This window comes from Galeopterus variegatus, unplaced genomic scaffold (genome assembly GCF_000696425.1).
Source record: "Galeopterus variegatus unplaced genomic scaffold, G_variegatus-3.0.2 Scaffold172, whole genome shotgun sequence".
In the NCBI taxonomy this organism is placed as follows: Eukaryota; Metazoa; Chordata; class Mammalia; order Dermoptera; family Cynocephalidae; genus Galeopterus; species Galeopterus variegatus.
The window spans coordinates 810,177-835,911 of record NW_007726283.1 but is presented as its reverse complement, the minus strand read 5'-3'; the positions used below and the strand labels follow the sequence as shown (position 1 = coordinate 835,911).

Genomic DNA, 25,735 nt, shown 5'->3' with positions numbered 1-25,735 from the left:
GTGGTAAGATGATTCTCTTAAAAATAAAAGTGCCCTTATACTCATTAAAGTGGAGTGGACAAAAAGTACTTTGTTTTAGTTACGTATTTTTTCTTTGTATCTTTAGCTTTTCCAGGATGTACTTACCATTAGCACTTCAGCATCAAATATCATAGTGTTTGATTGTTTTTGAGTATATTGAAATCTTGCTATAAAACCCTTTCCCTAGAGCAGAATTTTAGTGTCAGGTTGATGCCTACCTTATCCTGATTAATCCCATCCAGAGAACTTGTTATTCATGAAAAACAAAAACAACTTTATTTTGGAGCCATTTAAAATAAGATGTAGACTCTGAGGAGGTATTATAGTAAAACTTCTAGACATACATTCATTCAGACAACTAAAATTTATTGATTGACAGAACCTTAAAATGTGATTTATGTATGTGTTCTTTCTGTGAGCTCTTTGTAAGTTGCAAGTAAAGTAGTTAAGAAATCATAACATGCTTCTATCCCTTATAAATATTGTATGCATTTTTAAATGGTATGTGGTGGCAAACTCAGTAACATGAGTGCTCTGAGGTAGCACTGAGGGGGCATATTGTTGTGTGTCTTTTTCTTTATAGGAGAACATTATGAACATAAGATAACATTTGTAGTAATAGCAGCAGCAGCCGTCGTGTTAACAGCAGTGGCGGTAGTAGTAGTAACACCAGCAGTAGTAGCAGCAGCATTAACAGCAGTATCAATAGTAGTAATAGTACTAGTGTGTGGACTACTAGCAATAGTAGTGGTAGTATTAGCAGCAGTTGTAATAGTAATGAAAATTGCCTAAGATGCTAGGAGCTTAATGTCAGGAGTTAAGTACATTACACTCATTAGCTCGTGTAATCTCAACAGCTCTGAGAGGTAAATAATGTAAAAATACCCGTTTCAGAGATGAGGAATCTGAAGCCAGCAAGCAAATGTTGGAACTAGGACTTGAGTTTAGATTGGTCTGCTCTGGAATCCTGGCTTCTCTGCAACACCTTAAGGACTGGTCATAATACAACATTGCCCTCGCTACCAAAGGAAGGTTGATCACTCATATTCACTCTGCAGCTAATTAATTTTGGCAATTCACATTTTCCTTGGGCTTTAGTTTCCTCATCTGAAAAATAGAACATTTAGACCACATGATCCCTAAGGGTCCTTTAAAATCTGAAATTCAGAGATTCTGATGGATTCTAATTCTCTGGCCAGCCCACATGAAATAGGAATATTATACTGAAATATTAGCAGCCTGACTTTATCTAGAAAAAGCTGTGAAATCACAATTACTTTTAAGGACAGAATTATAGCTTCTAGTAGAGATAATATACTTATTATATAAGTTTTAAAAATTATTTTAGAATTTATAGAAAGTGAGAGATTAAAGAGAGTGAGAATTGACTATAGTAAATGTAATGTCTGTCACTTAATTTGTATTTATATAATTATAATCATGTAATTTACTTATGGTGGGGGTGTCACCTTTATGTATGCCAGTAAGAATGATGAAGGAAAAGTAAAACCTTGTCAGCGACAGGGTCACTGGGTGGATTATAAGAGATGATGCATGCAACACCCTGGTCAGCATGTATGTGACCCACAGTAAGCACTCAATGTGGGGCAACAAAACATTTTAAGGGTATCAATCAAGAAAAAAATCATCACAATGTCATCTTTAGGGAAGAAAAGGAAAAGAGTAAAGAAAATGATATTCTTCCAAGAAATTCTTGCTATGAAGTCAGAGGAATTCATAAGAGCTGAACTGGGATTTTACATTAGCATGTGTTCTTTTAAGCAGATAACATCTATTTAGAATCGTGATGAAGAGATAGAGAAGAACAAAAAATAGTTATGCAAATTAATAACAAATAGCTCCAATCTGTACAGTGGCACAGATATTAGGCAGAGGCATTGTGGTTTCCTTCTGAAATCACCAGTAGAGGGCAGTGTGGGAGCAGAGATAGTGTGATTTGGTACTTTCCCTTTGATTATTTTCCTTAATTAAGAATGAATCATTAGATTCAGAATAAGAGTAGTTTGCATACAGGAAAATGCAGTAATTGCATTTGTCTTTGATAAATAGACACAGACATGAAAACAGATGAACAACTCTATCCTTGAGGAGGCCAGCTGCCCGAGCCTGGGGCCCAGGCAGAGCAAACACTGGGCAGTCGCTGGCTGTTGTGGTCCCCTCCAGCAGGCATCCAGGTGTAGGACACGACCCCTCTACAGTGACATCTAGCTTCTCCGAGCATCCAATCAGCATCACTCACAAGCCACCCTGAGAATCAGTGATAGGCCAGACTCCCCAGCAGGGTAGGCCAGCAGCTGCAGCCCCCTTACTGTGTGCAGGTGAGGACAGAGAGTTCAGCGGCCCCTGCCCCTCACACAGCTGGGGCTGCTGTCTTGGTCTGGCCTCTTCTTGTGCTGTTCTCTTCTAACTCCCAGCTCCTGTTCTTCAGAGTAAAGCACAGTGCCCTCCATGCTTTTGGGTGATGATACTTTGCTGTGAGTGTCCTTTTACACCAGCTGTTGTGCTCAATGCTAAGGAATGCTAAGGAACCAGGCCCTATTGACTTTTACACCTGAGTCAAAAAACACCTAAAACTTGAGACCTTTCACAACTCTTTGATGATCTTCAAAATACCCTTTCCCCGGTTACCCTTAGCAGTGAGAGAACAAATCAGTGTCCTTAAAAATATAGCATATAATAATACTGTATTGCATTTGCTGCTTTTACTAATAATTTTCCTTACAACAAGATTTCCTTTTATCCTTGGATTTATAAGTGTTCATTTGTGCAAATGAATGATATTACATCAGGCTATAATGCACCTCGAGCCTTTTATTTTATTAATTTATGAGTCTAAAAGTTTTAAGAGAAATGTGCAGACTTTGGAGGGTGGCCTACGGGAAGAAGGCGAAGGCTGACACCAGTGTAGTAAGGATGAAAGAACCATTTTTCCTCTTGCAGGGATCAAATGCTCAGCTACAACCTTGGCCGAAGGCTTCCAGCTGACCATGTGAGTGGGTATCTCCAGTTTAAAGTGGAGGTTACATCTTCTGTTCATGAAGGTGAGACGTCTGGATAAGTGCATCGCTGTAGGAAAAACTTAAGTCTTACTCAGTTGTCAGTTTGCATTTGAACAGAATTGAATTCGTGTCCTGATCTGAAAATAAAATAACTGTCAAATGAGTACCTGTTGAATAGGAGATAGGAAAGCCTGTTTATCAAAAAATATCTCATATATTTATGCCTGCATTTTGAAACTGGGCTGTAGAATTTCCAGCAATACTAACATACAGACCTCATATGCCAGGCTGACTAGCAATATACTCATTTAGTAGTGAGTGGTGGATCTTGGCAAGTCAGTAATACTGTAAAGGGCCTCTATGGAATGACTGAATTTTTTGAACTGATTGGTGGCAAAGCCATAGGTTATTAAAAAATTCATTCGTGGGCCGGCCTGGTGGCGCACTCGGTAGAGTGCAGCGCTTGGGAGCGCAGTGGCGCTTGTGCCGAGGATTCGGATCCCATATAGAGACCGGTCCGCTCGCTGGTTGAGCATGGTGCGGGCGCGACACCGAGGGTTGCGATCCCGTTACCAGTCAGGAAAAAAAAAAATTCATTCGTTATTTTCAGTTCATTTTTACAAATGTTGTTTTCTCATTCAGATGCTTCTCCAGAAGCTGTTGGCACAATACTTGGAGACAGTACTGTGAACGGAGACCTAGGAAGCCCTTCTGATGACGAGGACATGCCAGGGAGCCATCATGACAGTGCTGTGTGTGCTAATGGGCCAGTTTCTGAAGAAAGTACTGCTGATGGGACCCCCAAGCATTCTCTCAGGACTAGCTCTACTCTGGAAATAGACACAGAGGAATTAACCTCTACTTCTTCAAGGACCTCACCTCCCAGAGGACGTCAGGATTCACTCAATGATTATTTAGATGCTATTGAACACAATGGCCATTCGAGGCCGGGGGCAGCGACCTGCTCTGAGAGGTCCGTGGGAGCCTCTCCGAAACTAAGGAGTAGTTTTCCCACCGACACAAGACTCAATGCGATGCTTCATATTGACTCAGATGAAGAAGACCATGAGTTCCAGCAAGACCTGGGCTACCCATCTTACTTGGAGGAGGATGGAGGGTTGATGATGTTTAGCAGGGCGTCAAGAACTGATGATGGGAGACTGGCATCTCAGACAAAGCCAGAGGAACACCCAGTGGAGAACGAGGAAGCCTCCACACACGAAGCCGCTTCCTTGGAAGATAAGCCAGGGAATCTTCCAGAGCTTGCAGACAGCTCATTGCCCTCGGGCCCAGCCCCAGATGACAGTGAAAGTGGCCCAGAGTCTCAACCTGGTGCTGACCAAGGCAGCACTGAATTGTGTGGCTCTCAAGAGGTAGATCAACCCACAAGTGGGGCAGACACAGGGACTTCTGACACATCAGGAGGAAGCCGAAGAGCCATCAGTGAGACGGAGTCTCTTGATCAAGGATCTGAGCCTTCCCAGGTGTCCTCTGAAACAGAGCCCAGTGACCCTGCCAGGACAGAGAGTGTGAGTGAAGCCAGCACCAGACCTGAGGGAGAGAGTGACCTGGAAGGTGCTGACAGCTCCTGCAATGAGAGCGTGACCACGCAGCTGTCCTCAGTGGAGACACGGTGCTCATCTCTTGAGAGTGCACGGTTTCCTGAAACCCCAGCCTTTTCTTCTCAAGAGGAGGAAGATGGAGCCTGTGTGGCAGAGCCCACCAGCAGCGGCCCTGCCAAAGGGTCACAGGATTCCATGTGCACTCCTGGTCCTTTACCTGTGGTGCAGGTGCCCAGTGGGGAGGAGGAAGGGCCAGGGGCAGAATCGGCTGCTCTACCTGACCTGGAGGAGCTCGGGGAGGTTTGGCAGCGGAGGGGGAGCCTGGAGGGAGCCGCCACCACTGCTGCTGCTGAGAGCCAGCCCCGGGAAGAGGATGATGCTGGGGATGCCCAGGGCGCTTGTGAAGGGGCCACTGCCCCGGAGGAGGGCGCCACTGGAGGTGGGTATGGAAGACACTATGGCTCTTGGCTCAAGCACAGCTGCTCAAGAAGTTCTGTGGTTTTTCCCTCAGTGTAAATTACACTGCAGGTTGCATATCACCTGAATTCCTCACTCTGGGGTTCAGCATTTAGCAAAGGAGGAGTAAGACGGGGAAGAGGGGCAAGACTGAAAACAGGGCCCAGAAGAGAAGGAAACACGTAACAGGTGTGTGGGCACATGAAGCCTCTCCTTTACAGCAGGCCTCTTGTTTCAGAGCTGGGGAGACTGAAGGACTTAATCACATAGCTAGGAAGAAGGCAGCGTGATTTGCATCTAGATAGGCTTGAGTTCAAATTCGGTGCCTTTTTTAAAAAATGGATCTTCTATTGTTGAAATAAGAGGCCTATCAGACAGCAGTTTTCCAACGTAATGAATCTCTAATGGGACTTGGATTTGCAGACCAAACACAGACAAAACCAAATAGGCTGGCACCTTCAACATTAGTGTAACCTGCAGAGGTTTTAGGGAATACCTTCAGTCACTCCTCCTCTATACAACGTCAGAACAGAAGATTAATATATGCTTTGCATCTAAGGTAATGTTTTTGTCTTCTACAGTATACGTAATATACCGTATATATCACAGCTCTATTATATCACAGCTCTATTCTCAACTGAGTTAGGTGACACATCCTGACACTTGAATAAGGTGTTTTTGTGTCTGAGGATACACATTTGCACATAAAATTTGTATTATATCTTGGTGAATGTAGCTCTCTAGAAAGATTCCTTTAAAATATTCTATTACAGATATTTTGTTTTTGTTTCCTTCATTATCTGTGGCCACTATGTGACCCTAAAGCATTAGTGCATGACCAGGAGAGAGGCCAGGGTGGGTGAGGGATGAGGAGGAGAGGGGCCGGGAGGGGGAGGACTGCATGCAGAGGACGCTTCTCCAGTAAGCTCCCCCTTGAAGTGTCACCTCCTGTTCATTCTCTTTTTCTGCTTCTGGGTCCTCATAAGGGAAATGAGACTAAAGACAGAAAAGAGACTAGCCTCAGCATTTACATTAGGTGGTGTTTTTTTGTTTGTATTACTGTTTTTTTTTTCAAATAAAGACTTTGGACACTGAAAGGCAAAACAATACCTGGGTAACTTTTTGCCTTTAATCCTAGGTTCTCAAGCCAATGGCCACCAGCCACTGCGATCGCTGCCTTCAGTGCGCCAGGACGTTAGCCGCTACCAGAGGGTGGACGAGGCTCTCCCACCAAGTGAGGACCTGTTAATTAAAGGGCCCACCTTAACCACAGGGGGCAAGGATGACAGGCAGACCCATTCCATGAGTCTTAGAAAATGCATACATGGGTCCCCGAGAGGAAGGAATCTGGGGGCTGCTACCTGACATACAGGAGGTAGTCTGGAAAGTGCTAAGCCCGTGACTCCTCTCTGGAACTGTTCTGCTGAATGAAGGGGCAGCTTGAGAAAAAGTAAATACTGTACTGCCCGTGGAGTAAATATTGTAATCATGGAAGTTGATCCAAATATTCTGAGCAATTGAGTGAGATTAGAATTTTTTAAAAATTATGCTTAATGGAAGCATGCATTTTCATTCAGTTAGTAGACAAGTTGGCAAAATCTTTTAGAAAAACCTCACTTATATAATATACTGCCTTTTTGTTCACATATATCGTTTTAAATCATTAAGCACTGGTTCTGATTTTTTTTTTCCCTTAGGGATACACAAAGAAATGTTATTTTCAGAAATTAGTCTACTAATTATTTGGGGCATGACGGTTACCTGGGGATTTGAAAGTGAAATGTGTTTCACTTTCCAAAAACACTTAGCATTTAAAGGGGAGATGGTTGAGCATTAGGGGTGCTGGGAAATAGTTACACAACCTGTATTCAAGAGTACGAGTGATACCCATGGCCAGTCATAATTGGGGCAAAATTCAAACTCTATTTAAATTTCTAGAATCCCTTAAAGTAATGTTGCTCTGTGAGAGCAATACATTTTGATGAATTATTTAAAGATAAGTAAATATTGTCTTCAGGAAAACATCGGAAGCTACACCTTTTGCCTTATTGCTTTCCCTTTTTATTCACACTCTCTACTTACCCATCTTACATGTGATCATGGCAAGTAGCTGATGCCCTTTACCCTCTGTGTTTTAAAAATGGTGGGACATAAAGAGGGAAGGTGCACATTTAAAGGGCTAAAATACTGGGCAGTTAGTTTTGGTGAGTGCTGAGAAAAGAGCTGAATGGTACTATGTAGAGTTTCTCATAATACTGGCCTGATCCTTTTGAAATTCTGTTGTGCATAGATCCTTCCCTTGATTGTGTATGTGGATTATTGAGGGCTGTTACTTAAACGAAACATATATTTTAAGTGGTTTCAAAAAAATAGATCAGGAGGTTGATTAACCATGAGTCATTTTAAGCAGGTGGAAGGAGGGATGCAGGGTAAAAAAGTTCCTTATTGTTTACCCTTGGAGGAAAGATCAGCATCAGGAAAGAAAAATATTCCTGGAAGATATTTAGGTGTAATTGGAGCAAAATGCATTAGGAATATCAGGAGAGAGTTTGTTTGCATGTCTCTGTGGATTAATAGTAATTGGAGTTTCAGGGAGCTGGACAGGAAGCATAGCATGGCATGGGTGCATTGATAAATGGCATCCTCCTGGCCACATCTAGATGCTCTAATTTTTAGGACACAGTTTTGGTCTCCAGATTGTATTTAATAAAGACAGGTACTTTCCTGCTGAAATTATGACCCTATGTGGAATAGCTCAATGTATTTGTTTAAACACTGATTTTGCATTACAAAGGCAGAATATATCTTAGGAATTATTTTTACAAACAATTGACAGTTTATTTTAATAAATTGATATATCCAAAGTAAAAGCAATTTACTGGTTTATCCCATTTAATGAGTGACTGATGAACAGGAAAAAAATTCACTGCCTACTTTTAGGCCTTCACTTCAAAGCCGGTTCGACTGGCTATTATCAAAAAGAGAATAAATAACAAAAGCTGAGGAGGATGTGGAGAAAGGGGAACCCTCCTACAGTGTTGATGGGACTGTAAACTGGTGCTGCCATTATGGAAAATGGTATGGAGGTACCTCAAACAACCACGATAGACCTGCCATACGATCCAAAAATTCCTCTGCTGAGTATATATACAAAGACGTGGAAATCGTCATGTCGAAAGGATACTTGCACTCCCATGTTTATCACAGCTCTATTCACAGTAATAGCCATCCTAACTGGGGTGAGATGCTATCTCAGTGTAGTTTTGATTTGCATTTTCCTTATGCTGAGTGGTGTTGAGCATTTTTTCATGTGTCTCTTGGCCATTTGTATATCGTCCTTTGAGAAATGTCTATGCAACTCCTTTGCCCATTTTTAAATTGGGTTATTTGTTTTTTTACTAAGTTGCTTGAGTTCCTCATATGTTCTGGACATCGATCCTTAGTCAGACACATAGTTTGAAGATATTTTCTCCCACTCCATAGGTTGTCTTTTCGCTCTGTTAATGTTTCTTTTGCTGTGCAGAAGTTCTTAGTTTGAAGTAATCCCATTGGTTTATTTTTCCTTTTGTTGCCTGTGCTTTTGGGGTCATATTTATAAAGTCTTTGCCCAGTTCTACTTCCCAAAGTGTTTCCCCTTTATTTTCTTTTAGCAGCTTTATAGTTTCAGGTTTTATTTTTAAGTCTTTAATCCAGTTTAGTTGATTCTGGTATATGGTGAGAGGTACAGATTCAGTTTCATTCTTCTACATATAGATGTCCAGTTTTCCCAGAACCATTAATTGAAACATCAGTCTTTTCCCCAATGTATGTTCTTGGTGCCTTTGTCAAAGATCAGTTGGCTGTAAGTACGTGGGTTGATTTCTGTCTTCTCTATTCTGTTCCATTGGTTTGAATGTCTGTTTTTATGCCAGTACCATGCTGTTATGGTTATTAGAGTTTTGTAGTATTAATTTGATGTTAGGTAATGTTATGCCTCCAACTTTAATTTTTTTTGTTCAAGATTGCTTTGGCTATTTGGAGTCTTTTGTTGTTCCATATGAAAGTTAGAATTTTTTTTTTCTCTTTCTGTGAAGAATGTCATTGTATTTTGATGGGGCTTGCATTGAATCTGTAGATTGCTTTGAAGATTTTCACAATATTAGTTCTTCCAATCCAAGAGCATGGAATGTCTTTCCATGTTTTTGTATCCTCTTTAATTTCTTTCACAGTGATTTGTAGTTCTTGTTGTAGAGGTCTTTTACCTCATTGGTTCAATTGATTCCTAGGTATTTTATTTTTTTGGTGACTTTTGTAAGTGGGCCAGCTTTCTTGATTTCTTTTTCCGCTAGTGTGTTACTGGAGTATTAAAATGCTACTGATTTGGGGGTGTTGATTTTGTATCCTGCAACTTTACTGAAATTCTTTGTCAGCTCTAAGAAATTCTTTGCAGAGTCTTTAGGTTTCTCTCTATACAGGATCATGTCATCTGCAAACAGGGACAATTTGACTTTGTCTTTTCCAATCAGGATACCCTTTATTTCTTTCTCTTGCCTGTTTGTTCTGGCTAGTACTTCCAATACTATGTTAAATAGGAGTAGTGAAAGTGTGCGTTCTTGTCTTCTTCCTGTTCTTAAGGGGAAAGCTTTCAGCTTTTCCCCATTCAGGATGATATTGGTCGTGGGTTTGTCATACATGGCTTTTATTGTGTTGAGATACTTTCCTTCTATACCTAATTTACTGAGTATCTTTATCATGGTGGGATGTTGAATTTTGTCAAATGCTTTTTTTTATTGAGATAATCACATGGTTTTGTTCTTGATTTTTGTATTAATCCATTTCTGTTGCTCATAACAAAATACCTGAAACTGGGTGATTCTGAAGAAAGCAAACTTTATTGCTTACAGTTTCAGAGGCTGGGAAGTCCAAAGTCCAGGAAATGTATCTGGTGAGGGTCTTCATTGGTGGTTGCTTTACAAAAATGCAGGGGTCTCAAATGGCAGAAAATGGAAGAACAGAGAGAAAGAAGCTCTCATGTAATCTCCTTTTAAAACCCTCAAAACCATGCCCATGACTACCAGTATTAATCCATTCACTATGACATTGTCATACAATTTAATCACCTCCTCAAGGCCTCACCTTTTAATCAAAACAATAGGATTTCCCACTCTCTCAACACTGTCACTGTAGGGGCCACATCTCCAATTCCTGGAACTTTGGGGAACACAATTTAAGCTTCAATGAGTTGGAGGGGGGGCATTCAGTCCACAGCAAGTTTGCTGATGTGGTGTATCATAATAATTGATTTGCATATGTTGAACCATCCTTGCATCCTTGGGATGAATCCCACTTGATTGTGCTGTGTAATTTCTTCAGTGTGTTCCCGTATTCTGTTTGCTAATATTTTATTGAAGATTTTTACATCTTTGTTCATCAGAGATGTTCACGTGGAGTTTTTTTTTTCTGTTGTATCTTTGTCGGGTTTGGATATCAGGGTGATGCTGGCCTCACAGAATGAGTTTGGGAGAATGGCCTCTATTTCAACTTTTTGGAATAGTTTGAAGAGAATTGGTATTATTACTCTTCAAAGGTTTGGTAGAATTCAGCAGTCAAGCCATCCAGTCTTGGACTTTTCTTTGTTGGAAGACTGCTGATCACTGCTTCAATCTCATTGCTGGTCTATTCAGGTTTTTTATGTATTCTTAGTTCAGTCTTGATAGTTTGTATGTGTCCAGAAATTTACTCATTTCCTCCAGGTTTTCAAATTTGTTGGCATATAGTTGTTTATAAAACTCTCTAATGATTCTTTGTATGTCTGTGGTATTGGTTGTAATGTCTCCTTTTTCATTTCTGATTTTTGTTATTTGGGCCTTCTCCCTTTTTTTAGTTAGCCTAGCTAATGGTTTGTCTGTTTTGTTTGTCTTCTCAAAGAACCAATTTTTTGTTTCATTGATCTTTTGTAACATTTTTGGGACCTCTATTTCATTCATTTCTGCTCTGATCTTAATTATTTTCATTCCATGTACTAACTTGGGTGTTGAGTTTTCTTGTTTTAATAGTTCTTTAAGGTGTAGTGGTAGGTTATTTGAAATCTTCCTATTCCTTTGATGTGTTTATTGCAATAAGTACTGCTCTTAGTACTGTTTTTGCAGTATCCCACAGTTTTTGGTATGATGTGTCTTTATTTTTATTAGTATTGAGAATTTTTTGATTTCCCGTTTAATTTCTTCTTAGACCTGTAGATCATTCAGGAGCACATTGTTTAATTTCCATGTGTTTGTGTGGTTTCCAGAGTTTCTCTTGTTACTGATTTCTAGTTTTAATCCGTTGTGCTCTGAAAAGATATTTGAAACGATTTCAGTTTTCTTAATTTTGTTAAGATTTGATTTGTGACCTAACATGTGGTCTATCCTGGAGAATGTTCCATGTGTTGATGAGAAGAAAGTATATTCTGTAGTTGTTGGATGAAACGTTCTGTAGATATCTGCCAAGTCCAATTGGTCTACAGGGTAATTTAAATCCTGTGTTTCTCTTTTGATTTGTTGATTAGATGGTCTGTCCAGTGTTGAGAAAGGGGTGTTCAGGTCCCCATGTATTATTGTATTCAGGTGTATCTCTTTCTTCAGGTCTAAGAGTGTTGGCTTTATAAATTTGGGTGCTCCAGTGTTGGGTGCATATATGTTTACAATCATCATGTCTTCTTGCTGAGTAGAACCCTATATCATTATATAATGGCCTTCTTTGTCTTTTTTTTATGGTTTTTAGTTTAAAATCTTTTTTATCTGATATAAGAATAGCAACTCCTGCTCATTTTTGATTTCCATTTTCATGGTATATCTTTTTCTATCCCTTCACTGTTAGTTTGTGTATCTTTACAGGCAAGGTGAGTCTCTTGTAGACACTGAATAGTCGAGTCTAGTTTTTTAATCCAATCAGCCAGTCTCTGTCTTTGAAGTGGGGAATTTAATCCATTTACATTTAAGGTTGTTATTGAGAGGTACTGTGTTACTCCTGACATTTAATTGCTTTCCTTATGGTTGATTTAAATATTTTTTGTTCCATTCTTTCCCTTGTATTGTTTGTCTTTAGTGTTTGTTGGTTTTTTGAGGTGGAATGGTATAGTTTCTTTCTCTTCCTCATTTGCATATCTTCTCTACCAGCGGCATTTGTTCTTTCTCATGTATTCATTGTGTTGATTATCATTTTGGGGGTTCCAGGTACAGGACTTACTTAAGGATTTATTGTAAAGCTGGTCGTGTGGTGGTGAACTCCTGTAGCTTTTGTTTGTCTGGGAAATACACTATTTCTCCTTCATTTCTGAGGGATAGCTTTGCTGGGTATAGTATTCTTGACTGGCAGTTTTTTTCTTTTAGTACTTTGAATATATCATCCCATTCTCTTCTGGCCTATATGTGTTCTGCTGAGAAGTCTGCTGTTAGTTTGATGGAGACTCCCTTATAGATGACTTGATGCTTTTCTTTTTCTGCTTTTAGGATTTTCTCTTTGTCTTTGACATTTGTAAGTTTGACTACAGTGTGTCTCAGAGAGAACCTTTCTGGATTGAATCTGTTTGAAGATCTTTGAGCCTCTTGGATCTGGAAGTCATATCTGGGAAGTTTTCTACTATTATTTCATTGAAATATCCTCCTCTTTATCCTCCTCTTCCAGAACACCCATGATTTGGTGTTTGTGTACTTAAGGTGGTCTGCTAGCTCTCAGGTTTTCTTCATTTTTTAAAATTCTTTTTTCTTATTTTTTGTAAACTGGGCACCTCTAGTCTGCCATTTTGCCCCTGATTCCCACTCTTTCTGACCTCTGAGAAATCTAGCATTTACTCCATGAGTTTATTCCTCAAATTAGCTGCTGCTTTAAGTTCTTATTAATTTATGTCAGTATTCCTCAAATTTTAGAGTGTCTAGGAGTCACCTGGAATGTTGTTAAAAATGTAGATCTCTGAGTCCTAGCTTCAGATAGACTTATTCTGAAGACTTGGGTTGTATCCTAGAAATCTGCATTTTTATTCACCCTCAAAGTGATTCTGGCACATGTTAGAGTCCCACCACCTTGAGAAATATTTCTTTAGGTAATAGTTTTCAAACTTTTTTATTGTGGCTAAAGTGGGGTTGGTGGGTGTTTACAGAGCCCTGCCCTTCAGGGCCCCAAAGCCTCCAGCCCTGTAAGGATTAATACATTAGAGTTTAGTTTGGAAATTCTAGCCTAGACATAAGGTGTTGCTAAGAAATTGCTAGGTCCTTACTGAACCTAATGTAATAAAATAGGAGGTCATTTTGTACATTCATAAAATTTTAGAACTGGAAGGGGCCTTAGCAAATGTTTAATTCTGTATCTAAGTTTTAAAGACTGTGATCCATAGAAGTGTAGTGGCTTTTTGAAGGTTATGTAGCAAAGGTGTGACAAGCTGTATTAGTTTATTTCTGTTGCTTATAACAGAATACCTGAAATTGGGTAATTTATAAAGAAATGAAATTTATTTCTTACAGTTTTGGAGGCTGAGAAGTCCATGGTTCAGGTGGCGCATCTGGTGAGGGCCTTGTTCATGGTGGTGACTTTTCTCAGCAATGCAGGGTATCACAGGGCAAGAGTAGACAAGAGCAATAAAGTTAACGTTACCTATGAGTGGATCAATCCTTTCACCAGGGCACAGTCCTCACAATCTAATCACCTCTTAGAAGCCCCACGTTTCAATTACCATAATTGGATTTCCCACCCTCTTAACACTGTTACAGTGGAGATCAAGTTTCCTATATGTGAACTTTGGGGGGAAACATTTGACCCAGAGCACAAGCCACATCCAGAAACCAGGCTTTCTACCTCCCATTTAGTGTGCTACCCCATCCCAACCCCCATACATTGTTCACAGTCTCACTGCACCTTGATTGTATACCCTATTTTACAATGTGTCAAGACAAGGAAGTAAATGTTAAGATCCCTGTCTTCTAACTCTGTATATCTGATTTTAACATTGTCTATCTGAAAGAAACTTGGATGCTTTGAAATGAGTTCTCATATGCTTTCTTATACCAAGGAAAAACCAGGCCCAATATAAAGACATGTCAGGTGTTAGAGCAATTATACCCATCAAAGTAACTTTGGTAGCTAACCTTCCTGCGGGTACCCCTGCTGCCTTTGCCTGGATGGATAGATATTGATCACTTGGGTAGCAGGAAATATGTAGTTCATGAATAAGCCAACAGCATAGCAGTGTTTCCTGATCCAGTGCCAAGCATCCACTTGAAATCAGCAATACAGAATTTCTCTTTATGGGAATGTCCTAAAGAGGATATCAATTTGAAGATGTGACATTTGACAGGGATAGTCTTAATGTCCATTCAACACCCTATGCTCTTAGAAGGCAAATGTTTGGTACTTGTTTTCTTATCCTTCCCATTGCAAATAGAAATGTCTTTATTGAACTACAAATTAAGGTTATTCCTGGGCGTTGTGGAAGGGGAATACAAGAATCATTCATTTTAATGGCTTTATGTCATTTAAAAGCATTCGTTCATTTATTACACACCCTGTGCAAAGCACAGTGGTGAATAGATTTGGCAATTCCCCTTATGCTCCCAACAAACCTCCCCATTTTGCTACCCATACAGCCTTCAAACAGGCCACATTCACATCACATGTGGTAAATTCTTATTTAGTTAGTTCCAGGAAAAAGTTCCACCTTTGAATTTTTTTTTTACTTTCTTTTGTCCGAAAATGGAAAATATGCAACAATGTGTTTTCTTTTCTGCCTTAACTGCCAAAAAACTTAGAGCCAATATTTAGTAATAATCTTATCTTGGAAGCTTGGCAGCATCTACTCTTTCTACTTCCTTTAGCTGGTCGCTGTTCTTTTTTTTTTTTTTTTTACTCCCAATTGGCCTACTCTGCATTTTTTAAATTGGGAGCTACTGTAAACATTCTTGGGGGAGGGAATGGCCATTTGTTTTCATGTGCATTTGGTTTGATGTATATATGCTTGAATTATTTTGAGAAATAATTAGAGAAAGGAATGAGATGGGAATAATTGGTTCTCAAAATCTTTAAGATGGGAAAGCATGCAAGGAGAAGAGCAAAACAATGGAATAGATCAAAGAGTTTTGGAAAATGGTTCCTGAAGATGCTTTAATATATTTGTCAGCATATTGCAGGATGAGCATGGGGTCTTTAACCCTATTGATGGGATTGTAGCTGTGTCTAAAGAATTCAGATTTTGCACGCTGGCTCATTGTGAGTCTATGTTACCTTGGAGCATGAGCAGCATTGAATTATTTATTGTCTGTGTGGTGCTTTTTCTCAGCCCAATTTTTCCTTCTCTTGCCCTTTGTTCTAAGTTACAATGTGCCGAGATAACAAAAGGTATCTTTCCACTCCCAGCTGAGATGACGGGCCTCAGTGCTGGTCTGGTGCAGGCTGGTGTCTACCGTGTGGGTCTTTTCAACCCTAAGGACTTTGTTGGAACACTTGTTCCATTCACTTCCAGAGCAAATGCCATAGGTGGTCAGGAGAAAATATGCCTTCCCCTTGGTCTCCAGGATTAGACCCATGGTATCTATTGAAAAACCATGTGATCACATGGAGCATTTTGAGATAATTGAACTGCTTGGGAGAAAAGTGTTTATTTATTTCAAAAAATAATTTACGCAGTAATATAAATGTATGAAGAGATTTCCTTGTTAAAGAATAGATCTCTGCTGTTTTCATGTTTACTGTATAAATTACCCTTCCCAACTGCAATAAATTTCAAAATTTTGCCTTTTGAAAAGATCAGCTCATGCTTTGTGCATCTTAATAGGGGAATGGCCTTGTAGGGAGTCACAGAGGTGGGATGTCTGTTTCTAAATACCCGTCTGCTTTCTGTTTTTACCAAATATGAACTTATATATTTGTTTACAAAGATTTTACGCACTTAATCAATGCAATTACTTAAATGTAAACTTAAATAATCTTTTAAAACGTTGTATTTCTTTGAAGTTGGAGGCAAGAAATTGCTCTTCCTCTGAAAATGTATTCATCTTTGGGAAAGTGCAAATGGAAGTCTGTAGGTAATGATACTGTTTGATCACTAGGCTAGCATTAAATAGTTAATTTTCTTCTGAACACTAAATTTACTTTAATTGTGTGTAAATATGATGTGGAAGTTGCCAGCTATGAGTCTTTCCTTTAAGCTAGAAAAACCAGAAAAAATCAGTTTTTGGTGAAAATAAACATCAATGCCAATTTGATGTGAATATCTAAAGTATTATGGTACCAACTACATGTATTTTTAAAACACTGGTGCTCCTAAATGAAGGGTGAGCATTGTGGGCAGATTTGGAAAGATTCTCTACATTTAGAGGTTCTTTAAGGGATTGGTACTATACACACAGGATAGGCTCAATAACCAGTCACAACAGATTCTGGAGTGTACTGGGGAGAAGTGCCAGATTATGCCATGGGGTATATGTTATTAGTCCCAGATTATAGCATGTCAGAGAGAAAAAACACATGCTGAATTTAATGAATCACGTTAATGGACTCAGCTCCTCCTCCTAATCCCTCTCTGTGTCTTCCTGCTGTTTAGACTGGGAGGCACGTATTGACAGCCACGGCAGAATCTTCTATGTGGATCATGTGAACAGAACCACAACATGGCAGCGGCCAACAGCTCCCCCAGCCCCACAGGTGCTGCAGAGATCTAACTCCATACAGCAAATGGAGCAGTTGAACCGGCGGTGAGGATGGGCATGTTTGCTAGTACTATTATATTTAGTGGTTGGGCAAATTTTTACATGGCGCAAAGTAAGAGATACAGTTGTCCATTAAATCTTTGGGTGTCTTGTCATTAAGGAGTAGCCGTTAGCTCTTTTGATTCATAGACTACATTGGACTTCTCTTGGTTAAAAAAATAATATCCACATACATATACGCTTTGTTGGGAAACTAGAGAGTAAATAAATAAAAATGATCCCTTTAGTCAACCCAAGACATTGAGTATTAGTAAAGCAGAACATATGTATTTATGAAACCAAACACCTTTTCTAATCTCTAGAATATTTGTTTGAGATGCATCTTTATTAACAACCTAAGCTTTTTAAATCAGTTGTTCTTTTTCAAGAATTAATTGCTAGAACATGAAGTAGTTTTTTCCTTTAACAATATAGGAATTGAATTATCTTTGGTTAAAGGCCACAGTTTTTTCAGTGTTAATTATTGGTCAGGAGAATGTCCCACAAACAATGGACAGAAGAAATTTAATGCAATGTAATTTACTTAAACAACAGATGGCCCAGAGGTCAGGAAATGGGAGTTTGGGGAGGAAACAGTTAAGGCTGAGAAGACAGTGAAAACTTCTGGACTCTGGGGGAGCAGATGAGTCTCACCTTTTAGTGGCCGCTGGAATGTAACCCTAAGCTCATGATTTCAGATATCAGAGTATCCGCAGAACCATGACTAACGAGAGGCCTGAGGAAAATACCAATGCTGTTGATGGGGCAGGGGAGGAAGCAGACTTTCACCAAGCCAGTGCAGGTACGAGCCTCGGGGTATGTTTTCTTTTGTAATCTCATAAAAGCAGAAAATAAATAAGTGAAGATTCCCAAGAAATGAGACTTTTCTTTTAGAGAACTTTTGATATTCAATAAAATCTGGTAATCCAACTCAAAAAACAGAATTCACTAGAAACCTCTTCTAGTCCTCAACTTTTTATCAGTCCTGAGAATCACAAGACCAAAGAGAGCATAAATGACTTTAATCTCTGGATCTGTGGGAAAGTGGAAAAAGAATGTGATCATTTAAGAAATCTAAAGATGCATTAAAATGTTAATAGTGACTAGAAATATTATTTGATTCCATGGTGTAATTTAGTATAGTCGGGTTTTTTGTATGCATTTACAGCAAAGGATAAAAGTATTGGGGGGATTAAAATAATAGCAGATGATATAGCTATTCTTGATTTTTTAAGAATGTAGACTGAAGTGAATAGACATGTTCCCACCATATAGAAAGGCTTCTCTGAAAGCCCTGTTGTGTGTCCGCCTAGATTTCCGACGGGAGACCGTCCTGCCCCACTCTACCTCCAGATCCAGGCTCACGCTGCTGCTGCAGTCTCCCCCCGTGAAGTTCCTCATCAGCCCAGAGTTCTTCACCGTGCTGCATTCTAACCCTGTGAGTAGCAAATCTGAAAGAACGTGATGGTTAAAGCAAGAGGCCAAAGAAAATTATCCTCGTTTATGTAATAATAGTAAGGATGATAATAGCGAATGTTTCCTGAGAACTTAGTGTGTTCTAGGCTCTGTGTTAAGCACTGTCTGTTTTAACCCATTTCATCCAAACAAACTGTCTTAGCCTGTTGGGCTGCTATAAGAAAAATACCTTACACTGGGCAGCTTATAAACAACAGAAATTTATTTCTCACAATTCTGGAGGCTGGGAAGTCTAAGAGCAAGGTGCCAGCAGATTTGGTGTCTGGTAGGGCCCATTTCCTGGTTCGTAGATGGCACCTTCTTGCTACATCCTCACATAGTGGAAGGGGTGAGGAATCTGTCTCAGGCCTCTTTTATGAGGACACTAATTCCATTCATGAGGGCTCTGCTCTCATGACCTAATCACCTCTTAAGTCACCTTCTACCACCACCTTCTAATACTGTCATATTGGTGATTGTGTTTCAACATATGAATTTTGGGGGACACGAACATTCAGACCATCACAGGAGGATTACTCCACAAGTCTCTGAGGTCTGAGGGTTTGCTGAAGATACTAATTGGAGGAAGGTTGTCTTAGCTGCACACAGAGTGATTTAGAATGAGGGGAACACTGGCCGTAGAAGCCCAGCTGGACATAATGCATTCATTATGGCATGCCTTGATGGGAGCATGGACTAGGAGATAAGGAAATAAAGGAGAGGGACCCAGCATGAGAGGAATCACAGATAGAGAGCTGGCAAGAAGTTGAAGAAGAATACCCTGATGTTACTAATAATACATAAATAATAAACAACAATACATATTTAATAATCAAAGTTAGAATGAGGGACTGGTTAAAGGAATTGAAGAGCATATTAAATTTAACAAAATGGATTATACACCTTAGGAAAAACAGAGTAGATCACATAGAAAAATGGAAGTCAGTATAGGCCTATTGCCAGGAGTTGTTGGTGAGGTAATTAGTATGTTCATATTTATTGATGATAGTATATTTCTGTCTTACCCCATTAGTTTTGCTTTATAACTATAAGCATCTATCTGGCTTTACTCATTACTATCTCCTGGTTTACAGGTTTAGCTTGGAACAAAGATACTAGGCACTGAGCTAAGTCCTAGGGATACAAAGATGACAGCAACTAGAGTCCTGGAATACCAGACTTGAAAACACATTACAATGCCATGACCAAGAGTTATGAGTGCAAGAATGGAAGGCTGTGGAAGATACACTGCGGGAGTGAGTTATTAACTCTGAGAGGAAGGCACATGGAAGGAGCCATAGACGGATTTGCATTTGGGATGGGGTTTAAAGGCCAAATAGGAGCTTGCCTTAGAAATAGCACTCCTGGTAGAAGGAGCAGCATTTGCAAAACAAGAGATTCATGAAGCTACAGGGCTGTTGTGATAATTACTACAGAAGTACTGAAACTGGATTATTGGTATAGCAGTTTGGAATTGCTGATGTGTTCAGAGCATAGGACACTAGTGAAAGTCAGATTTGAGCCTGCAAAGATAGGCAGAAGCCAGTCTGTTCTAGAAGGTGACAGGCTTTTATACAAGGAAGAATGGGCTGACACTGAGAGTTGTCACTATAACACAGAAAGTATCATGCTGTGATGGAGAGAGCTTTGGTCTTTACAGTCAATAGCACAAGCTTCACTCTGTATGCTCATTTGTTCATGCGTTCATTCAACCAATATTTATTAAATGCCTGTGATTTTCCTGGTACATTCTAGGCTCTGGGGATAGAGTAGTAAACAAGATAAACAGAGTGGAATATTGATAACAGATTACTGAATAAAAAAGATAATTCAGATAGTGCAACATGGCATGAAGCAACTGAAACTACATTGGGTAGAGTGATTTGAGGACAAGCTGCAGGAGGCACTGTTTTAGATTGGGTGGACAGGAGGGCCTCTCTGAGGGAGCCACATTTGAGCAGTCATAAAATGTCAAGAAGCTGATAAGGTAAAGGTCTGGGGACAGAACCTTCCTTGCCAAGGAAGAGCAGAGGCTAAAGGTAGGAATGAGTGACGTGCATAATAAGATCAGAGAAGTGAGCAGAGCTGCAGAATAGAGGACTTGTGTGATCTGGCAAGCCATTTAGGCTTTCTTCTAAATGGACGTTATTCTGAAAGAGTTTTCTATATGGGAGTAATTTAGATTTTTAAAAGTTTCGTATAGCTGCTATTTTAGAAAATGGGGTTTAGAGGGTCAGATTGGCATCAGGCAGACAAGTGAAAAGGCTCTGTGGTGAGACAGGGAAATGGCTTAGACTAGTGTAATAGCAGTAGAGATGGTGAGAAGTGGATGCATATGGGATATATTTTGGAGAGATAGCTGACATTCTTGCTAATAGTTTGGAATGTGTGGATAAGAGAAAAAAAGGAGCAACTAATCGGATGGTAGCGGTCATGGGTTTTCTGATAAATATTTAAGCACTGCTTCACTGGGAAAAAAGTATGTGTGTGTGTTTGTGTATGTGTATACATGTCTGGTCTCTATGGAGTTAATACTCCCACTATTGCCAATTTCAAGCTACCAATGACATCACTGAGCATGGAGTTCTCACTTCTCTACACGGACTGCCTTCTTTCATAAAAGTTCCTCCTCACTACAGTGTTTCAAGTAGAGGCTGGATTAATAGTCATGGGGTTGTGGTATAAAGCTGTGGTTTTTAAACTTGGTAGACTTTTAAAATAAATGCATATTCTTGGTTCCCAAACTTTAGAGATTCTGGTTCGGTAGACTGGTCTGAAGTGGATCCAGGAGTCTGTGGGTTTTTTTTTTTTAGGCCCCTTGAGTGATTCTGCTGCTATTGGTCTGCAGCCTGCAATTTGTGAACTCCTAGTACAAAGCGATTGTGTTAAATGACCTCACTGTCATTGTCACAACTGTAACTCATCTGGACTTTTGACAAATAATATGTTTTAACAGTGTGAAAATACTAAGCGTTTCACAGGGTTCTTTTGTTTGCTTATTATATTTTCATGTTGTTGTTGTGTTTCCTTTTTCTTTACTTGCACATGATTTTAGAATTTCTTTTGCTGGACAGCTCATCTTTATTTTAAAGCATTTAAATTTTTTTCCCTCTTATCTGAACTGTATTTATGTTGACTAAAAAGATGATCCACACTGTGTATCTATGCATTTCTGTAAGATTAAAATGCTGTTGGTTTAGATAGGCTTATTTCCCTCATTTATTTATAGCAGACATTAAAGTAGCTGGATTTTTCTTGGTAAAGGTCTCGAGTTATGAATTAATGGAGATAAGTCAGACAATTTTTTGTAAAGGGCATTACTTGCTGGAATTTCTTCTTTTTCCTAGATTAGCAGAAAATGTAAGAAAATAAACTTTTATTTGGTCTATTTTAAAATTTTTTTGTGTAGTTTTTTATTGTTTGAATTGTTTATGACTTAACGGTTTCAGTAGGTTTTCTGTTTATATTATGGAAAATGTTCAACATGTAAAAGGAGTGTATTCAGGGCCGGCCTGGTGGCGCACTGCGCTAGTGCGCTGCTTGGGAAGCACGGCGGCGCTCCCGCCGAGGGTTCGGATCCCACATACAGACCGGTTCCCGCTCACTGGCTGAGTGAGGCGCGGGAGCAACGCCGAGGGTTGCGATCCCGTTGCTGGTCCTGGTCCGGTATGGGGGTGACACTGAGGGTTGTGATCCGTTGCCGGACACGGAAAAAGACAAAAAAAAAAAAAAAAAAAGTGTATTCAAAAGTTTTTCTAATTCTCTTTTTCTGTGATTTGAAGGAATCAGTTTATGTTGATAGTCGTGAAAAATAGATTTCATGTAGCAGTAATATACCTAAGAATCTTTAGTGAAAAGAGAAAAAAATAGATATATGGTTGTAATTCTAAAGGAAAACTTGAGAAACAAAATTTTGGCGATTTTTTTTTTTTTTTTTTTTTTTTTGCTTTTTTGCATCATGGTAGCTTTACGATATATTCTACTGCCCTCTGCTGGCTGTCATCAGATTTCTTTCAAAATTGTCTTGATAAACTATTTCTTCTGTTAGCTCCAGATTTAGTTATTAGTGCTATGTCTTTTATATTTGTTGTGCCTGTGTTTGTCTAATTAATGTCATAAAAAATACATTTTGTTATATGCAACTTAATAATGTTTCTAGCATACATGCCAAATAATTATGTCTGTGGCTTTTAATTAGCTCTAGAAATACATTAATTCCATCGTCTAAATTCCTTAGTACTTAGTGAAGAAAAATATTGTTTCAAAATTCATAAATGTATTCTTAAAAGTCAGGAATTCCTGCTGTTGCAAATAGATGAATTGATTATTTATAGTTACTTTTGTTAATAAGTTAAAATTTCTCTCCGTTTTACTCTTCAGCTAGATGAAAACAATGTGAAATATTGCGTAATTAAAAATTGAAGACAGACTGTGTAATACAGGACTGTTTGCATATTCCAGCAGACATCTTATGAAAACGTTGTTTCTTGATTTCATTTATAATAAATTTTATTTAGCTAATAATGTATACAAGTGCTCAAATCTGTTCCCTTGTGAATGTGAGAGACATTTATTTGCTATAGATTCAGTGATGCTATATTCCAAACCCAAATTCAGAGTGCCTATTCTTGATGAAGGATTTCTGAAATATGAAAGATTTTATTTAATCAGTAATGTACTTAACTATGTTTTTGAAAAGAACAGAATTAGGTGAAATCGGGACTGGGCCAGGTAATCTATGACATTTGGTCACCATAACACCAAAGAAAAAACTGCCGAAAAAAGGATTGATTATTCTCTGCATTGTGGTTGATAAGAACTGAGTATTTACATATATATATCTATATATATTATGTATATATATTTTTTCTTTTGCTGGCCAGTACAGGGATCAAACCCTGGACCTTGGTGTTATCAGCACCATGCTCTAACCAAGTGAGCTGACCGGCCAGCCCTAATTTTCTCATTCTGCTGCCAAATGGCAATAATGTTCCCCTCAACTCCTCTTTGCATTTTTCAGTTCTAAAACCTCAAACACTTCACTAAACAAAACACATTTAAGCTCTAAGGAGTGTTACTTAAAATTTCACTGAAGAAATTCAGTTGATCATTCGCTCAATCATCAAGAGTTTATTTCTTGCTAGGAGGATGAAAAAATAACCAAAAGGGAGGTTGGGAATGGGAAATTTGGAATAGAAAAGGAATAACTAAAAAGCAAATTTTAAATCATGTCAAAGGAAAACAAAAATGTGTCATTTAGAGATCATTTAAAGGGGCTTTGTGTACTATTAGCAATTGCCAACTCCTCTTAACTGCTTGTGAGTCCATGTGCAGCAGCTTTCCAGTTGAAATCATTCTGTACATTATCATGACACTGTGCTGTCAAATAAGTGCCATTTGCTCTTTCCTAATCTACTTTTGTTTCTGGTAACAAATCACATTCATTTGCTGCATCTTTTTCTATAAGACAAACAAGCAAACAAACAGAAAAAAGGATTCTCACCTAGTTAGAACCATTAAACACCAGAAAGAGAATAAAGATGCCTCTTTTCTCTTAACCCACAGTTTTGTCAATGTCAGTGACTTCACGGTACTCTTTCAATCAAATCCCACCTGGTTAGTGTTTCTTTGACTCTTTGGCCAATCACATTCTTAGCTCTGCTGGTTCCCCAGTGTGTTTCAGTATTTTCACCACCATTATGGCCTTTGTTTTTCCAACTCTGTTTTCTGTCTCCAGTGAATCTGTTCCTAACTCCTCCCCCTTTAATTTTCCTTCTCCATTCTTTTGCATGAACAGGCCTTGCTTATCTCTGTATCCTCAGGGCTTACACAGGACTTAACATGTAACTAATGAAAGGTTACGAGACCTTTCCTTCTTCAGTTAATAGAAGACGGGATACTGGCCCAAGATCTTAAAGACTAAAAATAGAAAACAACTTAACTACTGTCATTTATCTGTTATAACATAGGTATGACAGGTATAATCCCCTGCTTATTCTTTTTCTTATACCCTGTAACTTTATAGTGACTTTTACCTCTTCAAAGCATGTTTATATCCTTTGTTCTATTGGATTTGAATCTCACACACCTATGAAAAAAAGCAGGGGAGTTATTATTATTCCATATTAGAATTACAGTTGAGCAAATTGAGACAGAGATTAAATGACTTTCTTTGTCTCTGTCCATGAGTGACAGAGCTGTCACTAGAATCCTCACTTTAGTTCTATATCAACTGGAGTATAAATATCTTTCTGAAGTACACACATAGACACACACATGCAGTTTTTGCATAAACATATATATGTTTATTAAAAACTAGTTTATAAAAACAGCAGTTCTACAGGAATGTTCCTGTTTGCCTTAAGTGTTTTATATAGACCCTAATAGCCATGTACATGTCTTTCAGACTTGAAAAGGCTATGGGCCTAAAGGGTGTTTGCTAGTTACTAATGAGAGAAATCTTTGTTGCACTTAATTTACTTTGGTAGATGCTTTTTGCAAAGATCTGTCAAAGGTCTGATTGAGTGGAGAGGAGGAAGATGAAAGGACATCATTAATTATAAGGCCAGTCTTAAGATTCCTGTGCTTAAAGAGCTGTCCAACCCAATGAATTATTTCCAGCCTGAGGCTGGGACCAGTTCCTTAACCTAATTGCCACTGCCTCTTCCCTAATGAAGTTCTTCTTTTCTTTAGCAGAGCAAGGACTTCTGGTGCTCTAGATAAGGAGTCAGGATGTGGCCTACATGTCTATTTTCATGGGAGGAGGAAGGTGGGAAAGGGCAAAGGGATACACCTATTTACAATGACAGTTAATGTAATGATTTATCCGACAGAATCACCCCACAATAATTTATCCCCAAAGAGATTTATGAGGGAGTCAGACTTGAAAGCTCATTTCCATCACTACGCGAACTAGTGTGGTCTCAGGCCTCTGAGCTTGCGATGGATTACATGAAAATATATCAGCAGCGCAGAGCCAAATGCAGAAAACAGATGTCTTGCTGATTGTGTTTAAAGCGCCCCGGCAGGGTCAGCCTCCGGCTAAGTGGTAGGTAGCCAAAGCTGTCTCTCGCAACCTCCACCTTCTCGGTTAGCCGCCGCCTCTGCTTTCACGGCATCACTTTCCTATTCTCTCTGCTCTTTGGTTGCCCAGAGCCCCCGCCAGCGCTGCCACCCAAGCACTCCCAGCCATCCAAACCTCGTGTCGTTTAGACCGTCAGGCTGAAATACCACCCTGAAGTATTTTATCCTCAGGTGCACTAAGGAGCTAAGGTTTGAGGACGGTTCGGTGTTCTTTCTCCTTCCCTTCCCTCCTTCCTTCTTTTTCTTCCTTCCTTCCTCCTTTCATTTGTTTGGTAGGGAACAGGAACTTCTCTCCTTCATCTCCTTTCATTTTCCTCCCATCCTTCCTTTCTTTCTTCCATTTTTTAAAAAATTGAAACGTAGTTGATTGTACATATCTGTGGGGTACAGTGTGGAATATCAATACCTGTGTACAATAATATGTGATGCTGAAATCAGGATAATC

At 39.2% G+C, this 25,735-nt stretch overlaps 1 protein-coding gene across 1 annotated transcript in view; it reads left to right on the top strand.

The window, feature by feature from the left end:
• HECW2 (HECT, C2 and WW domain containing E3 ubiquitin protein ligase 2) overlaps window positions 1-25,735 on the top strand; it is a 145,092-nt gene that overhangs the window by 27,291 nt on the left and 92,066 nt on the right. The window contains exons 7-12 of the mRNA XM_008563299.1: window positions 2,983-3,083; window positions 3,684-5,042; window positions 6,198-6,293; window positions 16,608-16,758; window positions 17,451-17,554; window positions 18,066-18,190. Coding sequence (XP_008561521.1) covers window positions 2,983-3,083; window positions 3,684-5,042; window positions 6,198-6,293; window positions 16,608-16,758; window positions 17,451-17,554; window positions 18,066-18,190 — 1,936 coding nt within the window. The remainder of the gene's footprint in view (window positions 1-2,982; window positions 3,084-3,683; window positions 5,043-6,197; window positions 6,294-16,607; window positions 16,759-17,450; window positions 17,555-18,065; window positions 18,191-25,735) is intronic.